At 44.9% G+C, this 18,075-nt stretch overlaps 2 protein-coding genes across 2 annotated transcripts; one reads left to right on the top strand and one right to left on the bottom strand.

Moving 5' to 3' along the window:
* gmeb2 (glucocorticoid modulatory element binding protein 2) lies at positions 1 to 8,232 on the top strand. Its single transcript, XM_035644238.2, has 10 exons — positions 1 to 365; positions 1,112 to 1,276; positions 1,402 to 1,487; positions 3,244 to 3,368; positions 3,462 to 3,565; positions 3,875 to 4,032; positions 4,961 to 5,029; positions 5,303 to 5,440; positions 7,093 to 7,215; positions 7,304 to 8,232. The coding sequence occupies exons 2-10, from the start codon at positions 1,137 to 1,139 to the stop codon at positions 7,879 to 7,881; spliced, it is 1,521 nt and encodes a 506-aa protein (XP_035500131.2). The 5' UTR covers positions 1 to 365; positions 1,112 to 1,136; the 3' UTR covers positions 7,882 to 8,232.
* Positions 8,233 to 9,541: 1,309 nt separating this feature from the next.
* On the bottom strand, positions 9,542 to 11,406 carry pdyn (prodynorphin). Its single transcript, XM_035646361.2, has 3 exons — positions 11,256 to 11,406; positions 10,792 to 10,934; positions 9,542 to 10,284 (listed from the first exon to the last, which is right to left on the bottom strand). Exons 2-3 carry the CDS (start codon positions 10,918 to 10,920, stop codon positions 9,724 to 9,726), a joined length of 690 nt encoding a protein of 229 aa, XP_035502254.1. The 5' UTR covers positions 10,921 to 10,934; positions 11,256 to 11,406; the 3' UTR covers positions 9,542 to 9,723.
* Positions 11,407 to 18,075: the final 6,669 nt, after the last annotated feature.

Here is an 18,075-nt window from a genome sequence, read left to right as displayed (position 1 = left end):
AGAAGAAGAAGAAGAAGAAGAAGAAGAAGAAGAAGAAGAAGAAGAAATTAAAAACAAAGGAGAAGTAGAAACGATCATGTCGCTAGTTTGTCTCGAGGATATGAAATGAACTTGTGTTCCGGCAACAGTCTGCAGACGTTGTGTTGTGCACCTTCCGGAGGCGTTGTGTTTGAAACACAACAGGAGGTCTCTCTCTCTCTCTCTCCTGCATGGCTCTGCCGCAGCCCGCAGCTCTCCTTTAGCTGCTAGCTTGTCGGACGGGTCCGCACAAAGCTAGCCTGCAAACACCTCGTCGGACCAACAGCCGCGGTTTCCCCGTCAGTCGAGTGACGGTCGGTTTCATTTGGAAGATAAGGAGCAGTAAGGTAAGAGTCACCACGTCCCGTTCTCACCGAAACGAGAGGGCAAAACCAAACTTCATTCTGAACTGTCACAAGTTCACATCTTCTTGGTGTTTCGAGCGACACGTGATTTAAGACATCGTAGGTTGTAGTTGTACAATAGTCAAATATATGCACGATATATTGTCCCCGGAATGATTGCGATAAACAATATTATCGTCCCTTTAAGGCCTCAGACAAAACAATCAATGTGAAGACATGGTGCCTTTAGAACAGTACTAAGAGATCCATGTTGTCTGACATGTCATAGACCAAACCAGTGATGTATTAATCATCCGACGAGGACCGAAGCAGCGAGACTTGCTGGACTGTTATTGAGGTCAATAACTATTATTGATTTCATATTCTGGTATCATACGATAAGTCCATAATGTAATTATCGCGAAAGGCCTAACTGACCCTGACCTCTCCTCCACATACAACATAGTAACCACTGATTGACTTGAAGTGTTGTCTGTCCCTGATGACGTCTGACTGTGTAAACCATCTCAGAATGGAATCACACATCGTTCTTGGTGTTTTTCATTTTCCAGTCAGCGTAGGGTTGTGTGTGTTCAGTCGCCTCTGAAAACTTAATGTTACTGGGGTTAAAAACAAAAGTTACAAGAAAATCTCTTTCTTGTAATTACTTTTTAAATCTTCTGAAAAATCTGTTATATTAATAATAACGTTATAAAATCAAAACCTCAGTCTGCACTGTCATATTTTAGGTTGTGAAGGCCCATCTGTCCACCCATGGCTTCAGAGGTCAACATGGAGGAGGTGAGTGAGGTCGTGATCGTCACCATACCAGAGAGCGTGGGCGAGGACCTCCCCTCCGTGGTGGAGGAGGATAAAGCAGTGCTGGTGTCTGCAGAGCTCACCAATCAGCCAGGGTAAGGTGCGCGCACACACACACACACACACACACACACTAGACAGAATGCTGAATTATTGAGGAAGATGCCCCCCGTTGTTCACTTTGCTCAGTAGACCGTTTGGTTTCTCATGTGGTTCACAGGGAGGAGGCCCTCACAGTAGCAGCAGTGGAGGCAGAAGCCGAGGCCGGCACATCCGACTCACTGTCGAAGGAGGAGGCGGTCATTGGTAATGTGACCTGTAGGACGTTTGTTACGCAGAAGTGGATCACGTAATGATTTGGCCACTAGAACACTCACTGGCACCGCTACCACGAGTGAATTAGAAAAGTGCTTTATATAAAAAGCTACAGTCGGGTCCATAAGTATTTGGACAGTGACACAATTTGTGTCATTTTGCCTCTGTACACAACCACAATGGAAACACTGATGATGCGATTGAAGTGTAGACTTTCAGGTTTAATTCAAGAGGTTTAACAGAGATATTGCAGAAACAATACAGGAATTATAGCCATTTTTGAGGCTCAAAAGTAATTGAAGAATAGCTAACACAACCATGAATTTAAGGATTTTTAATACTATATAATTTTGCAGTCAATGACACACATTGGCTTGCAGACTGGAGGATACGGGGATTGAACCATTGACCTAGTTCGTGGACTACTCTAACTCCTGAGCCACACCTGCTCCCTTGAAATGCTTTGCCAAGCCTTTTCTGCAGCTGACTTGTCTGTAGATCTTTCTGCCTTCAGTAACTGAAAAGCTCTGTTAATTTGAGATCAGGTGATTGACTTGGCCACTGAATAATATCCAAGTTCCTGTCTTAAAGGGGCAGTAAGCAATTCTAAATCTAAAAATCTTAGAAATATTTCCTCACGTGCTGACTAGTGATGCTGCAAACAAGCTTCTCCAGAATCATACAACTTCCTTCAACATCTCCCGATCATTATATTTTCACTGTAGTTCTCTGCATCAACATTTAGGAAATTATTACGCTTCTTTGAATAGTAACAGCAGCAGTAATAAAAAAGTAAAACTGTATTTTATGCATCATGTTAAAAAAAAATTGTAATTAATCTGCGGATCAAGTGCGTGACCTGTCAAATTCTGTTTACTTCCGCCCACGCTGAGGGCGACAGTTGAGTAGGTGGTCCCTAATGTGGCCAAAAGTCACATACGTGTTCTCACTGCTATTAGAATGTGGACACATGCGGCTTAAACCACTTCCGAATGTGGTTTTTGAGATTCGATTTCAATACGTCCTCAATGCGTCCTGAGAGTGTTTTCACGTGTACTGCCAGGTGAAAACAGGGTCTCTTATTCATTTGAAAAACATGCGGCCATGAAACGGTTTGTCAGTCAATTGTACAGTTACTTCTGAACCTCTGAAAATTGAGGGACTATGTGAAAAAAATCACTTTATTTCATAAAAGGTTAATGCAATACTTTTGTTAAACCCCTTAATTTAAGCCTGAAAGTCTACACTTGAATCTTGACTGCGTCATTTCAAATCCATAGTAGCATTTAATGGAGGCAAAATTACAAAAATCCAACTGACTGTTCATATAAATGCAGACTATCTAAGTCAGTAAGCGAATCTAAAGCAATACACGCTTTTTAAAAATCAGCAAATATTTCCTTGCTGTCCGCTAGCTCTCTATTTTGTGTGTGGACGCCGTGACGGCACCTCACAACAGTGTGAGTGGCATTTCAACTCCAGGGTTTTGGCCTAGTGGTTAGTGCGTCGGCCTCCCATACCGGAGGTGGGGGGTTCGTGGCCTGGCCAGAGCAGAAATATCACAACAAGGATAAGAGAGAAACAAGCTCTCTCCAAAATAGCTTACTGCCCCTTTAACGACAACACTGTGTGTTTCAGGCAACACATAAACCTCATGATTAAAGTCCCATTCTAATCTTTTGTAATAGTTTTTTGTATGAGCATGTGAAAGTATTGACTTGATGGTGATTTGTCTCTTGCTCTGCAGTGAAGTTGACCGAAGAGGTGGACGTGGAAGCTGACGTCTTCTACCCAATCACCTGTGGAGACGCAAAAGCCACGCTGGTCTGGAAGAAGTTTGTCTGTCCTGGGATCAATGTGAAATGTGTCCAGGTTAGACCCGTTATCTGTTATCATATCTCTGAACACAGGTAATGTAGGTGAAACATCGACAGGTAACAACTGTTTCTCTGTCCTCTCCATCAGTTCAACGAGCAGCTCATCAGCCCCAAGGAGTTTGTGTGTTTAGCAGGGAAATCCACGCTGAAGGATTGGAAGAGAGCCATCCGCCTCAACGCCACCATGCTCAGGTCTGGATGAACGGGATAAACTAACAGTGAATTTTACTTGGCAAGATGTTGTTGGATACAAACTCCCCCGGCCTCCTTTTTTCAACGAAACCTAAGTTTAGTTTTGTGTGTGGTTCAGGAAAAGTCAAAATTAGGTTTATCACATTTAAAACTGGTGCCCGGGACTTGTCACTTGGCTGTACAGCCATTCTCAAGGTTGTCCCTCCTTTCATTAGTCACACGCCTCAGGGTGGCGCTGTTCCATCTCACATGATTGTCAGTGAACACGACATGTTGTGTTTCTGGTGCCTGTCATATTTCATATCACAGGAAGATCATGGACTCCGGTGAGCTGGACTTCTACCAGCATACAAAGGTCTGCTCCAACACCTGCCGCAGCACCAAGATCGACCTGGTGGGAACCAAAGTGTCCGTCAGCAGTGACCAGTCGGCCGACCTGGTGCCTGTCACCCCCTCATCAGCACACTGTAAGTTCCACCGCCTGCAGAGCTGACACCTAAACATGTACGACTCAGATCAAGAGTGGAGGACCATGACTGTGTGTCATGAGGTTAAATCAGACCGAATTGTTCATTCGTGATCACTGAATACATTTCACAATTAGCGGATCATTTTTCTTCTAAAACAACTTCTTGTCAATACGTCTTTTTGTCCCAGTCAGGATTTTCCAGTGATCTCATTGGTCAATAGTTGGGACTGTTGACATGTTTTGATCACTTATATTGAACTTGGCAGGTTAGCCGTTCAGCATAAGTTGCCACGGTGATTTATAGTGCCATTGTGTGTAAGAAGAGAACCAGCTTCATAGCCTGAAGTTACCTCGACAACCGCAAATCCTGCTTCGTAACACAGGCCTCTGGACTGTGTGTTTTACAGTACGAGTCACATTTAACCATTCACACACGCATTAATAAAGGAACCGTATTATTTATTTTGTTCCATTTATACGCTGCCGTCACAGCCGTCAGAGGCTATGTAGGGTTAGGTGACTTGCCCAAGGACACTTTGGCATGCTGTCTTGGGGAGGTTGGGGGGTCGAACCACTGACCCTCCGCTCTGTGGACGGCCCTGTCCTCCTTCTCTGCCCATAAAGTTGACTGAATACAGTTTGGACCTGAGAAAGTATGACATCCCTCTCTATGAAAAAATGTGGGCTTCGTGAAAAATTATCACTCTTTGTTCATTATAATGAAGTTATTTTATATGTATTCATGATAAAATGTAGAACAAAATGAGTTTTGTGAACGAATCGTAATTTGTAGTTTGAGCAAAAAGACAGAAACTCCACACAAACACACACAGACACACACACACACACACACACACAAACACACTCACACACTGACACACTGGTCTAAATCTGTCGATGGTGTGTATTTCCTGTGTGTGTTACAGTGAACGGAGCACCAGCCTCGTTCCCCGATGTGCCAGAGGAGACTTCCGAGTGGGTCACGGCCATCGGAGGTGATCAGCAACCTGCACACACACAGTCACCCTCGTATGGAATGAACCGATTGAGTGGACTGTTTTAATCTCATTTTGTGTGTGTGTGTGTGTGTGTGTGTGTGTGTGTGTGTGTGTGTGTGTGTGTGTGTGTGTGTGTGTGTGTGTGTGTGTGTGTGTGTGTGTGTGTGTGTGTGTGTGTGTGTGTGTGTGTGTGTGTGTGTGTGTGTGTGTGTGTGTGTGTGTGTGTGTGTGTGTGTGTGTGTGTGTGTGTGTGTGTGTGTGTGCTCTCAGAGGACTCTGTGGTGTTCTGGCGCACAGTGAAGGAGGCAGGACTGCTGGAGGAGGTGGTGGATGATTTCCAGAAAGAGCTGCAGGAGGTGCTGAAGGGGCTGCAGGAGAGAGTGTGTAACCCACCACTACAGGTCAAAGGTTAGGAATGCCAGCTCAAGTCAGCCCTTTCAGTGGAGAAAGACAAATAACTGCCATTGAAAGTAATATTTTAGACTAGGGAAAAGAGACAGGATACAAACTACACAGTAGGGGTGAAACTGTGACTGGTTTCATGGTGAAATTCCGGATGGTTAGTACTACCATTTCAGATTTTAACTATCATTGAAACCGCAGTTGATTAACACAGTAAATACTGTCCAGCTCAGTTAGCAACAGTCTCCAAGACGCAGGCCCAGCAACTTGGGATTGTTGTGGATCCGACTCGCGCTTTGGAGCCGTTCTTTTTCTAAATTTTATTTTACTATCATGCTCGTCCTAATCCACGACATAGAGAATCAGTCAGTCATGAGAGCTACATGTTGTCGAGGTTTAGCGAAGAACACACACTTTCAGTTTCAGTTTCCTCCTCTTGCACCAGGAGAGAGAGGTTGAGAAAGCCGGTGGTCGAGCGAGCTACAGAGTGAATGGGGAGAGGGAGCAGCGTCAATGAGGACTCATAATAGAACCAGAGAATTAAACTTTTTTGATTTATTTAATTTATTTAAAATCTGATTCTTTCATGGTAGGTTTTTTTTCTTTTTCGAGAAAAAAAAAGAGAACGATGAGCCGTCCGTTTGAAAAGTTTATGAATCAGCACTTAAAAGTACGTAAAAAACTCATATTTCAACAATGAGATGATAATACTAATATTGTGATATTGAATTTTCATACCGTTACATCTCTACTCCACATAGAACGCCCCTCGCCAGTTCAACCTGACAAAGCCCCTTTTAAATGTAGAGTTCTGTTTTTAGGGTTCTCATAGGCGCTGATTTAAACCCTTTACTGCTCAACATATACATAAAGGCAGAGGTTAAATAATAATAATAGCAAACTAGAAAGGTAACTCAGTATTGTTAAGTGAAACACTCATTTTGGCCACGTAGCAGGCGACGAGAAGACGGAGAGTCAGGCCCAATCTCAGTGTCCACACTCACGGACTCACAGACCTTGAGGCTCTCGTCCACTCTGCCAGGAACACATCCAGTCGTATCCTCAATGGCCTTGGTCGGGAAGAAAAGTACATTTAAAAAAAAAAACCCTTTCTTTAAATGTACAAAATACAAAGACTAAAATACAGAGTCAGAACAGAGGGACAGGGATGAAAACTTAAACTCCAAGGAGGAGGTGGCTACATTCAGTCAGCCATGTCTGTGAGTGAGCAGTGGAAGAGCAGAGCCCACCTGAATGGAGTGCAGGCATCATTGATTATTAAGACACTGTGACATGTGAAAATGTCTGCCCTGAATCGCTTGGAGAGAAAACTGCTGCCTGTTTTATATATGTGTGTGTATATATATATATATGCTCAATATTAATTCTGTACAGTAGTACACTGAGTATAGAAAGAAGCTCTTTGCCAGATTATTTATGTCTGTTTTGTTCTTCAAGGGGAAAAAAGAATGTACATACATGTCTCTCTCTGGATGCTTCACCTTGTGCTATTACAGTCTTTAATTAATGAATCTGATATATTTTTTTACCTATAGGCATTTTTCACTGCCGACATTTTCGGTCAGAAGGTGACATCAGTAGAGTTTCCCTCTGATGTTTCACCTGGACGTAACCTGAATGGTTGTCTGTTTTCTCAGATGCAGTTTTGCTCAACAACATTGTGCAGAACTTTGGGATGTTGGACCTGGTGAAGAAGGTCCTGGCCAGTCACAAGAGCCAGATGGACCGTTACAGAGAGCAGTACACTCGCAGCCTCGCCGGTCAGTAGCAGAAGCCCCCCCCCTCACTCAGTGTCGAGTCGTGTTTTCAGAGGCTTGACTCTTTGTGTGTTGTCGTCGTCTTTTGCAGCTCTGGAGCAGCAGTGTGACGAGCACAGGAAGCGAGCCAAGGAGCTGAAGAGTAAATCCCAGCACCTCAACAACGTCCTGATGACCCTGACCCCGGTCCCCGCGGCCCCCCCGCCCAAGCGTCCCCGGCTGACTCGCACCGTCTCCAGCCCGGCCAAGGTCAACGCCGCTCCGACCCAGATCACTCTGCCTATCAACCAGCTGACGGGCCTGCAGCTTGGCAAGGTTCTGACCATGGCAGGAGCCCCGGCCGGCACCACCCTGGGCGGGTACACCCTCCTGACCTCTTCGCTCTCCGGGTCAGAGCTGGTGGCCGACCCCTCTAACCTGACTGTGTTGTCCACGACTGCGGGTCAGTTGGTCGGCCCTCAGTTCCAGCTGGTGACGCTGCCGGCCGCGCTGCAGAGCCTGGCCACTGCGCAGAGCACGGCCGTCCAGCAGCAGGTCGGCAGCATCAGTGTGATGGACGCCATGGCAACTGTTGACGATTCACAGGAGGATCCCCAGACTGACGGTGAGGAGGAAGGTCAGCCAGTGGAGGTCAAAGAAGAGGAAGATGGGGAACAGGCGGCTGAGTGACAGGGACACAATGTCCCCTGTCGCCCAATCATCAAACCATCCTCATTTCATCATCTGGATTCAACCTGCATGACTCAGACATTTAGTCTTTTACAGATCCGTTCATGCTTTGTGCAGGTCATTGTATCATTTAACACGACGCACCGCCTTCCTTTTAGATGTCGGTCATATTTCAAAATACACACATTTCTGTTTAGGTGGCATCTGATGTCACAGAAGTGTGTATTCTGTTTTGGATTTTACTGTAAATAAGTATTTGTACCTAATATATTTGATTGCAGTTGTGCGGATTAGCTCCATGAAGGGTGTGATAAAAAAAGAGCAGTCTAATAAATGCTCAGTTTTCAAGAACAAAGTGTTCGTTATTACATATGGTAAATATGAATGTCTTCATAAGTTAATAACTGAGGTATACGCAGAGATAGATTGAGGCCGAGACTTCCATCTCAGCATCGTAAACGAGAAGAAGAGAATGGATTAGACAAGAAAATCTTGACTCGAGGTCCATAAACTTGTTTTTTTCCCCTTTTCATAAAGACAATAAAAAGGAGTATACAGGAGTGGTGATTTGCCTTCTGCATACACTAACTGCTGTCTTCTTTTGGGGGAAATGATACTGACCCAGAAGCTTTCAGTGGTGAACGTGTCCCATGGAGAAAGAATATATGAGATAAATACGACGTTCTGCGGTCTCATCATCTGACAGTCCTGTATTACCGCTTACTAACTGCTGCACAGTCAAAATAAAGATATTTATCTTTTTTTTTTAGTTCCGGATCAAACGGGAGCATGAAGAACATCTTTAATTGGCACAGCTGTCAGTTGGCCACAAGGTGGCGCAGCGATATTGATGTTCATTTATTTTCGATGGTCTAGATGTTTGTCTCTATAGAGCAGATCCACATTCTTCAGGCTTGTGTTTCTGATAATATAATGTCTCCAGTGAACTACATGTAACTGGCCTGATTATGGATAAAGTGGAAACCAATTGACTTTTCATCATAGTATTACAATTTAGCTTGATGGAGAAAAACGGCAAAGGTTCATTTTGGTCTTGCAGGACACGTCAAACCAAAAACAAGATATAACATGTCCGTCTGAATTATCTGGACAGTAAACGATTATTTAGATTAAGTCCGTGTTTGACATTATTGTGGCCTTAAAATGAAATAATGATTGTTTTTTATGTATGAATGTCTTTAATCTTCAACCTCGCTTCTTCTCAGAATAACATGCATTTGTCAGTTACGAGAAATATTCCTTTCAAATGATCAAATCAGGACAAGTTCGGCGCATTAGTAACCTATACCGTACCTCTCATGATTTATTAAGTTTCACCTTCATAACCTAAATCATTCAACCTCTGCATTGTTCAGTTGTTGCGATCTAATAGGCGCCGATAATTCATGAGCCAAATGCACGGAATAAGTGCACGTGCACTCGGTGTTCATGGTGTATGAGGGATTTTCAGAGCGTGTCTTATTTTATTACATTTGTGCTCGACATGTCCAGGTGTTCGGCAGATGAGTAGGAACATATGACATCGCCTACATTGTGAACGGAGTCGTGGCGCAATGGAGCGGAGCGCGCGTAAATCAGTGGCACGCGCGCGTTCCACCGCCTTTCTGAACTCGCCGGGCAGACAAAGTGATTCGATTGATGGTTTTATTAAACAAGCATCCTTTATTGAAAGAGACTATAATGTCAATAACACAGAGATGTGGGGTCGTTACACAGAAGCCGACTGAGTGGGCTGTAAGCAGGAGAGGCAGGCATATGATACTAGTAGATGGATGGTGGCGGGTGAGCTCCTTCTAGTGTTCCTGTCTCCGCAGGGTTCGTCTATAGGCTCGTGTCGTCGTAGGAGTAATACGGCTCCTCGACCGAGCGCACGGAGATTTTGAAGTGGCGCCGCAGAAAGCCCCCGTACCGCTTGTCCCACTTCAGGTTGTTCAACTTCGGCCGGATCCTCCTCATGAAGCCCCCGTAGCGCTTCTGCAGCTCCTCGGGCTCCTCGCTCTCCTGCTCCGCGGAGCTACTCCTCCTCAACTTGGGGCCAAATTTGCGTAAAAAGCCGCCGTAACGTTTAGTGTAGTGGCGGAGCATCGGGTACTCCGGGGCGTCGTCCGCGTCCTCCGACGCGTCCGCGTCCCTCTCCTCCAGCCTCTTCAACAAGTCCTCGTACTTCTTGGGCAGCGCTCCCGCCTTCAGGACGTAGTTCTCGCGCCACGGCGACGTAAAGATCTTGTTCTTGTTGATCCTCTTGATGAAGCCCCCGTAGCGCTTGACCAGCTCCGCCTTCTGGCTCTCCTCCTCCGCCGCGCCTTCATCCTGGCTGAAGTCCGCCAGCCCCGGCGCCTGGCCGCAGGTCTCCAGCTGCCCGTCACACTCCGCACCGCACGACTGAGGACGCACACAGAGAGAGAAGACGGTGAGACATCGGACTGTGAGGCATGTGGGCGCTAAGACAGTGAGTTGGCACAGAGGTCAGTTGCACACTTTGGGTTCTGGCGTCGGTTTGAGCCAGTTAGGAGCCTGACCCGCCACACAAGCTTCTTTTTTTTCCCTGAGCTTCATTGATACTTATCAGTGAAAGACAAACCTAGGATGTCGTGTTTTTCATCCAGCTGTTGTATTTGCTGTCATTTCCGGACACAAGGAAATCAAAACTATAATAATAATAAAACACAGTTTAGAGAGAGAAAATAAATTATTGTTATTTGAAGTTAGGAATGTCCTGATTTTTTATCTATAAGATCATCAAGAAGAAATCGGAGGTCAACCCAATTTGGCTTCTGTTGTCTAATTTACAAAGAACTTAAATAAATGATAAATAATACAAAATTAAAAAAACAGGAATACACCGGGTCTCCATCTTCTGAATTGAGCTGCGTGCGTAACGGGTCTCACCAGGCTGCTGAAGGCGGCGTCTGGGCTGAGGATTTGCTGCACACATTTCTGGCACTGTGAAGAGCAGTCTGAACGTATGGAGGGCGGCAAGCTCAGGATCAGTACCAGGACCAGGACATACCACTCCATTCTTCACCGGGTCCCTGACGCGCGTAAACAAGACCAACAGACAGGATTACACCAGGCTCAGATTCAGATCTTATAATTACTCTAAGGATCCGCACAGATTAATGAAATGACATGACATCTATAATGGTAAATGATTCGAAATTATTCTAACGTTAGATTGGTTTAAGAATAGCTCAGTGGAACATCCCGTCCGGTTGACCACGTCGACCTGTGCCCAGTGCGTAATGGCGCCAAGTCTTTCGATCATAACTTCGTTTTTAAAATACCAAGCAGAGAAACATTGACTGTGGTCTAAATGACAGTACACAAAGACAATCAAGTGTTGGAGCCGGTACCTCGGGTGTTGGATAGATACTTCCAGCCGCGTTAAGACTCGCAGAGGCGCATCCAGCACCAAGTGGAAGCTCGCTGATGTCCACTCTCCTGCGCTCTCCTGCGCGCCTCGTCGCCGTTCGTTTTTATCGCCGCAGACTTGAGCGTGTCACCGCAGCGCATCAGAGCAGCTTCTGTCAGCGGACCAATGGGAGGCAAACCAAGTGCGTGAAGAACCCCCCCTCCGCTCCGGGAGTTGTTTAACAACCCCCCCCCCCCCCACACACACACACACCCACAGACAGAAGGTAAAGGAGAAGGAGTTCACCCCGGCCATCTCAGCCAATTCCTACAGCGCAGTGTTGGGAAAGCTGATTGAGTTTGTTAACGAAACTATACAAGATATTCTTTATTGGAAATGCAACTCACACTATACATCTATAGACAGACCAACCTTCTGATTGGTGGACAACCTGCTCCAAACCACGTCGATGTCTTTTGTCACGTAAATCGTGTGTCATGAGATGAGACGACCTCTCCTCAGACGGGAGACGGTGCATTTTATATTTGTCGTTAATAGATGTTGTCAATGTTGTTGTTGAATTAAAGTGGAAGATGTATCACGTATTTGTAGCTGTGTGAAAATAATAATAAAAATAATAATGATTATAATAATGATAATGCACTATAATTGTACAGCACCTTTTATTCCACAAATCCAGCTCAAAATGCTTTGCAAAAATGAAATGACATGCAGTGAGTGTTCATATAAAATAGACAAAATGGACATAAAAACATTTTAAATCAATAACGTCACAAAAGATGGAAAAGCCAGTTGAAGAAGTGCACTAAAGCGTTGAGTCGGGAAACAGTGTAGCAGTGATTGACAGATGCCTCAAAGCCCCACAGTGTGATCGGCTGGTGAAAAGGTGATCAGAAGTTGGATACCGATCAACCCTAGAATCAACCGATGGTGAGTTGTGGGTGCAGAATTTGCAAAGCTCGTGGAGCGACATTTCAGTCATTTGAAAATAAAAACATAAAGTGCAGGTTTTCAGTCACTGACAGTTTCTTTATGTCTGACAAACACGTATGTTCACACCTACCCCCGCACGTCTCAGCAAATCGACACCCACTCTGTGTCATCGTTGTGTTCGTGTGGTCCGTGTGGTGTTGTACATACCTTCAGGATGCTTCGTGCATGAGATAAACATCAAATACCCCCAGTGAGTGCTCTGTGTTGTGCAGTGGGAGGAGGACCCAGTGAGATGATCCACGCATCACGATTCAGCACCATCACATCCCAAGGCTGAAGTTGAAAGAGGCACATTTGCAGACCAAGGGGGCTTCTTACCTTCGCTTTAGAGGAGGACTGGAAAAGAAACACTGGACACGCAACACTGGTACAGTCCACAAGCACAAAAGCCAAGTCTCTAATGGCAAGGTTCATAATAATCGATTGTAATTAGCCGATGTGGTTTATTATAGCACTTCATTACATTCTGGACAACCTGGTGACGTTTGATTCTTTTTGCCCATTTCATTTCAGATACCTGTTTTTTTAAGTTAAAGCGAATCACTTGAAACGAATGAATCTCTGTAACTACCATGACAACGGTGTTCCAACATGTCATCACTTACTACAAGGTGACTGTGCCACAGTATGTGTCTCTGTTCCTCAGGAGGTGCTGCTCTGTAACACTCAGGTCACTGACACCTTCTAAAATTAAAATATATCTTCACACAAAGAACTCTTACACAGCCCATGTCACTGTTCTCAGAAAAGGGACAGAAGAGGTAGGCAGATGTAGAGTACAGTCTTTACATCAAACAAAAAGAAACTAAAAGAAGAAACAAAAGATATAAAAATAAATCATGACCCACAGTGGGCCTATATAGACTTAACAGCCTGTATTCCATTCTGCTGTTAAAACATTTATAGAGTAATCAAAACAATATGGGAACTTGAAGATAACCACTGCATTTGCAGGAATATTTTAGTCATTTGTCTTTCAAAATGGAATCAATCACAGAGCTATCTGATAACTGGGGGGGGGGGGGGGGGGGGGGGGGGGGGGGGGGGGGGTTATCATATACAACAAAATAAAAGGTTAAATGTTAAATTAACAGGCCAGTACCATACAGCTTATTTATAAACTTGAATATCTAAAATAGAACAATCACAAAATGCAATAGCACAAAGTAATTTCGCCATGACAATGCATGGGGGATAGATTTTGATATGGATCTTGTTTTGGAACTATAGAACGCTTTAGTTCATCCAGGCTGTACAGTACAGTGCTGTATAGTACAGTATCTTAGAGAATGTCCTCCACCAAAAGGTCCGCCAACCACCTCCTCTGTTCACCGTGCTCAGAGCCGGCTCTGACCGTGCTGTCCCAGTGCGAGGCAGCTACTGCCCTGGAGAAACTATCTCCCTGCTCCCCGACCACGAACAATTCATCGCTAACCGGTGGCGGTGGCGGCCCGCGAGGCTGAAGACGCCAGAGCGATCTTCTGAGGGACTGATAGCTGGGGCCGTCTGTTTATTGAAGGTTTTGACACTTTTACGGTACCTACAGACCCTCCACCTTATTGGTTATGAAAAAGCCAGGAAATCTCAATTTTGACAATATGGGCCCTTTTAGCCCCATTTTCAGCTCGCAGACAAAACCTGGATCTGCAGCAAATCGCTAATCGACACTCGATCGCTATGTGTGAGCTACCAACGACGCGATCAAAGTGACTCACAGAGGCCTCGCCGACGTCTTTCAGATATCTAGCAGCTAAATATCTGGACAAGTTGGGGAACCCGTCACTCCTGTAGTGTGAGCTGTGATGTGACAGGCAGCGAGTGCGTCAACCTGGAAACCCGGGGGAGGAACTCTTACAACTTTAGAGTACCCTGCAACATATTGAACACAGTTTCTTTTTGACGTCCATTGTGGAAGTGACAATCAATTCCTGTTTTGCGTGTGTATCGATCAATGGCATGCGTATTTCAGCGAGCGTGCCAGCGGATTGCAAATAAGCATAACCAACGCCCCAAAAATGCCTCATGCCAGGAAGAGTTCATTCATGAAAACAGCGTCAACAAGTAAAAAGAAGACGTTTACGAGAGCAGAGATTTAAATCCTGCTTTCAGAGATTCATAAATGAAAGACTTAACAGGAGTAAAGTGACGGACTAAAGCAGATCTGTTCATACTGAGTCACCTGTGAGTCGCAGTGTCAGTGAAAGGAAGAGGCGATGCATCAATTTGAAAATGGCTTATAAAAAACCCTCACCACAGCAAGGGGATCAAGGACTGCAGGGAGGTCTAGGTGAGGTCTCCGTCACCGATATGAATGAAACAAATTCCTTCGTTCATTGCAATATTATACAAATTAATATTTCTTCTCTGGCTTGTAAAGCAGCTCCCAGCTGGGATGAGGCTCTCATGGCACGAGTGCACATATGACGCTTATGATGCTCCTGTCTCGTCTGCAGGTTGACTAGAGACGTCACAAGCTAATTTGAATGAATTTTATGTAAATTATGTGAAAAAAGTTTGCATGATGACAGTCAACAACTGACATGTCAAGCCAGCAACTGCCAAAGACGTGCGCACCCCTGGCCATTGAGCAACACTGTTAGCACGTTCTATACATGTAGAATTATATTATAATTGGAATTGCTGAATCAAACAGAATAATGTTAACATAAAGAGATGAAAAAATAAATAGCTTTTATATATTTTTTTTTACATTTAATTTAAATATTCATAATTGCCATAAAGCAGCGTTGAGTTGGCGAATCATATCTCCTGTTTTATGCACCAGAGCAGAGAGAAGAGAGCAGGGCAGGGCGCGGGAATGAAAGTGCTCATACTGAGTCAGAACTCTGTGTGCGCATTATGGCAAGGGACCTCACCGAGGTAATGATTTGTGTTACAGTTTATAAATGCAGCTCGGAAAAGATAAGACTGTCATGCGTACGCATTAATTAACATTCGTGTGCCCGAAATTAACCTCTCAATTTCATGCAGCAACCTGTGAGGACCAGTCAGACAATTTATAGATGTGATGGCACTCTAGTGGCGCACATCATTTTAAAATGGACTAAAGCAGGATGAAAAGCTATTTATTGAGACTAATGATCAAACATTGAAGTAAAAGTGTTGATGAGTAGGACATACTGCAGGACAATATGGTTGCACATCTCAGTAAATGATAAAGTATTCAGACAAGCTATAGTATAAATCGTATTTTAGGAAACCTGGGGGAGCCAGTTGGAATGGGCCTGATGGAGCTGATAACATTTATAATGAATAAATATTATCTTTGATTTACATGTGTCAGTAGAGGAGATCCTTGATGGTCAATAAATATAGTTTGTGTACACCTCATTCTGCTCTGTATTGATCTGTATTGATTCCTTCTTAGACTGACAGACGGAGAAAACCGTTGTAAAGGAAGGAGGATTGTAGTAGGAGCACTGGGGTGTCAGGTGTAACTGTGAGGTTCATGATGAGTCAGGCAGGGGGCCCCTTAGCAGAATGTTGCTTGTTATATTTTCTATAATGTATGTATGTATTAGTTACTGGAAGAGATTGCTTGAGGTCTATGTCGTATATGCAATTTCTGGCAAAGGATGCGTGGCGTTTCTCTGCCATTGTGTTTTCAAAGTAGCTCCGCTTCTGCTGCTAGCTCCTCGTTGCGAAGACTTGGTCTTGACCGAGCGAGTGACTGTGTGCACAGGTACTGTCAGCACTTCACAGTGCGTACCCGGATGATTGACAGAGCGGTAAGACGCCCCCTGGCCGTGATTGGTGATTTTTCATCAGACGCGGTGGATTCTTGCAAATAGCATTAAAGGCAGTAGGGGTCGCCAGATGAACTAGATTCTTTCACACATGATCTGTCTCACACATTACTACCAGGGTATAGTGACAGTTTCAGTAAATATGAAAAAAATATATTTTTCTAAATCCTACCTACTGAACCATTAATCCGGGCCTGCATGCTTACCACTGCTATGGACAACTTTCACATCAAACACCTGGAAGCTTTACTGGAGAGCTGCTGAAACCCGCAGAGAGAGCAGGACTGATCCTGTTCTCGCCAAAGTACTGGGCATGGTGTTCACAGGTCTTTTTCCGAAGGTCAAGCTTGTGGACAGCGGACTGGCACCATTCATCAGCAGCAAGGATGAACTGACTCCTCAGCAACACTGTGACAAGTGGGGTATCCGAGTAGTCATCCCTCCAAAACTGAGACCCAGAGTGCTGTAAGAGCTACACATAGGTAGCTCAGGTGTTGTCAGAATGAAAGCTGTTGCCCGGAGTTTCATGTGGTGGCCAGGAATTGATGCGCAAATCGAGAAAGTGTCAAAGACCAGCCAATCCTGTCAACTAACATAGAAAGCACCTGGTCCATCTCCACTCCATCCCTGGATATGGCCAGGAGCTCCATGTCAGAGTCCTTTCCAAGGCCATATGTTCATGGTGGTCATAGACGCCCACTCCAAATGGCCAGAAGTGAACCTCATGAGTTCCACCATTCCAAGACCATAGAGATGCTTAGAGAGTTATTTAGTCGTTATGGCCTCCCTGAAGTCTTAGTCAGTGATAATAACCCCCAGTTCATGTCAAGTGGGTTTTAGAGCTTTAGGAAGAGCAAAAGAGTGAAACACATATTCTCTGCACCATTCCACCCTGCCACAAATGGTCTTGCTGAACATTTTTTTACAAACATTCGAACATTAACTGAAGCACTCCAAGGGCACTGCCTCGATTCAACACCGGCTTGATGCATTCTTGCTGATGTATCGCTACGCCACTCCACAACCAAAGAATCACCATCCATGCTTTTCGTGGAATCAGCTTGACCTGCTGAAGCCGAATGTAGCATTAGAAGTGGAGAAGGTGCAGGAGGTGCAGTGTGCTCGTGGACAGACACATGCTAAAGACGATTAAGTGCTAGTTCGTGACCATGGGAGAGGAGAGGGGTAGCCTCAGCCGAGACTGGTCGGTGTCATACACAGTCGACGTTGGATCGTCGGAACACTGGAGACGCCATGCTGACCAGACTATAATTATAGTCCATTTAGTTAATTTGAGGCCCTGCGATAGGCTGGCGACCTGTCCAGGGTTTACCCTACCTCTCGCCCAATGTTAGCTGGGATTGGCTCCAGCCCCCCCGCGACCCTTAAATGGATGGGTGGATGGATAGTTCATTTGACTCAATAGCTATAGGAGGACAGTGTCTGCAAAACTCACTGCAAAGACCGCAACACAACACATTAAGAAAAAGTGCTGCAAATAGGCTGCAACGAAACAGAAGTGTTTCCAGAGGACACTTAAAAGTGATGCACACGTCTGGACACGCTTGTTGCTGCCGCCGATTCTGACTCACAGCGCTATTAAGGTTTGCTTTCACTTACTTTTTATCACATTTTCCAACACCACTGAGGGAAAGAGAAGCTCGATAGCGCTGTGAGTCAAAAATTGATGAAGGATGTTTTCTTCATCAATCTGATGTCATTTCGTCAGGGCAGTGGATGACCTGTTTGTGTCCAGAGACAATGCACAAGGCCCTCTGTACTTCCCCATCGGGAGAGACCATACCCTGCTGGGCATTGATGCCATGGTGCACCAACCTATGCATGTGTCCAGAGCAGTCAGTGGTTCAGAGCATGCAGAAGGCACGGGCACCATCAACAAGGGCAGCATATTCATATCTCTGGGAACTCTGTTTTCAAGAGATATCCACATCAACTGCCGCCTAGAAATGATATGTAATGGCTCACTGTGAAGAAGTCTACCATGTTAATTTAGGGAAGATGTTACTATCATCATCTGTG

This window comes from Scophthalmus maximus, chromosome 3 (assembly GCF_022379125.1).
Source record: "Scophthalmus maximus strain ysfricsl-2021 chromosome 3, ASM2237912v1, whole genome shotgun sequence".
Classification (NCBI taxonomy): domain Eukaryota; kingdom Metazoa; phylum Chordata; class Actinopteri; order Pleuronectiformes; family Scophthalmidae; genus Scophthalmus; species Scophthalmus maximus.
The sequence above is the reverse complement of the archived record's forward strand: the minus strand, read 5'-3'. Positions and strand labels throughout refer to the sequence as shown.